Here is a 240-nt window from a genome sequence, read left to right as displayed (position 1 = left end):
CCGCAGGCACCGGGGGCTCCTCCTCGCCAGGGGCCGGTTTCCCTGAGCCCGGGTCGGCGCCGGCCCCGCGGTGAAGCGCTGCCTGAGCCTCTCTCCCTGTGCCCCAGAAGGTGATCGAGGAGCGGAGGAAGATGAATTCGCAGCAGCAGAGGATGGCCGCGATAGGAACTGACAAGGAGCTGAGCGACTTGCTGGACTTCAGCGCGGTAGGGGATTCTGCGGGCTCTGCCCGTGGCTTCT

General features: G+C 67.5%; 1 protein-coding gene across 1 annotated transcript in view; it reads left to right on the top strand.

Moving 5' to 3' along the window:
- Positions 1-131: 131 nt before the first annotated feature.
- LOC104466387 (transcription factor 12-like) overlaps positions 132-240 on the top strand; it is a gene marked incomplete at its 3' end in the record, with an annotated part of 118,538 nt that continues 118,429 nt past the window's right edge. The window contains exon 1 of the mRNA XM_010079781.1: positions 132-240. Coding sequence (XP_010078083.1) covers positions 132-240 — 109 coding nt within the window.

The sequence above is a fragment of the Pterocles gutturalis genome, unplaced genomic scaffold, assembly GCF_000699245.1.
Source record: "Pterocles gutturalis isolate BGI_N339 unplaced genomic scaffold, ASM69924v1 scaffold23629, whole genome shotgun sequence".
NCBI lineage: Eukaryota > Metazoa > Chordata > Aves > Pterocliformes > Pteroclidae > Pterocles > Pterocles gutturalis.
Note: the sequence above shows the minus strand (reverse complement) of the source record. Positions and strands in the feature narration are given on the sequence as shown.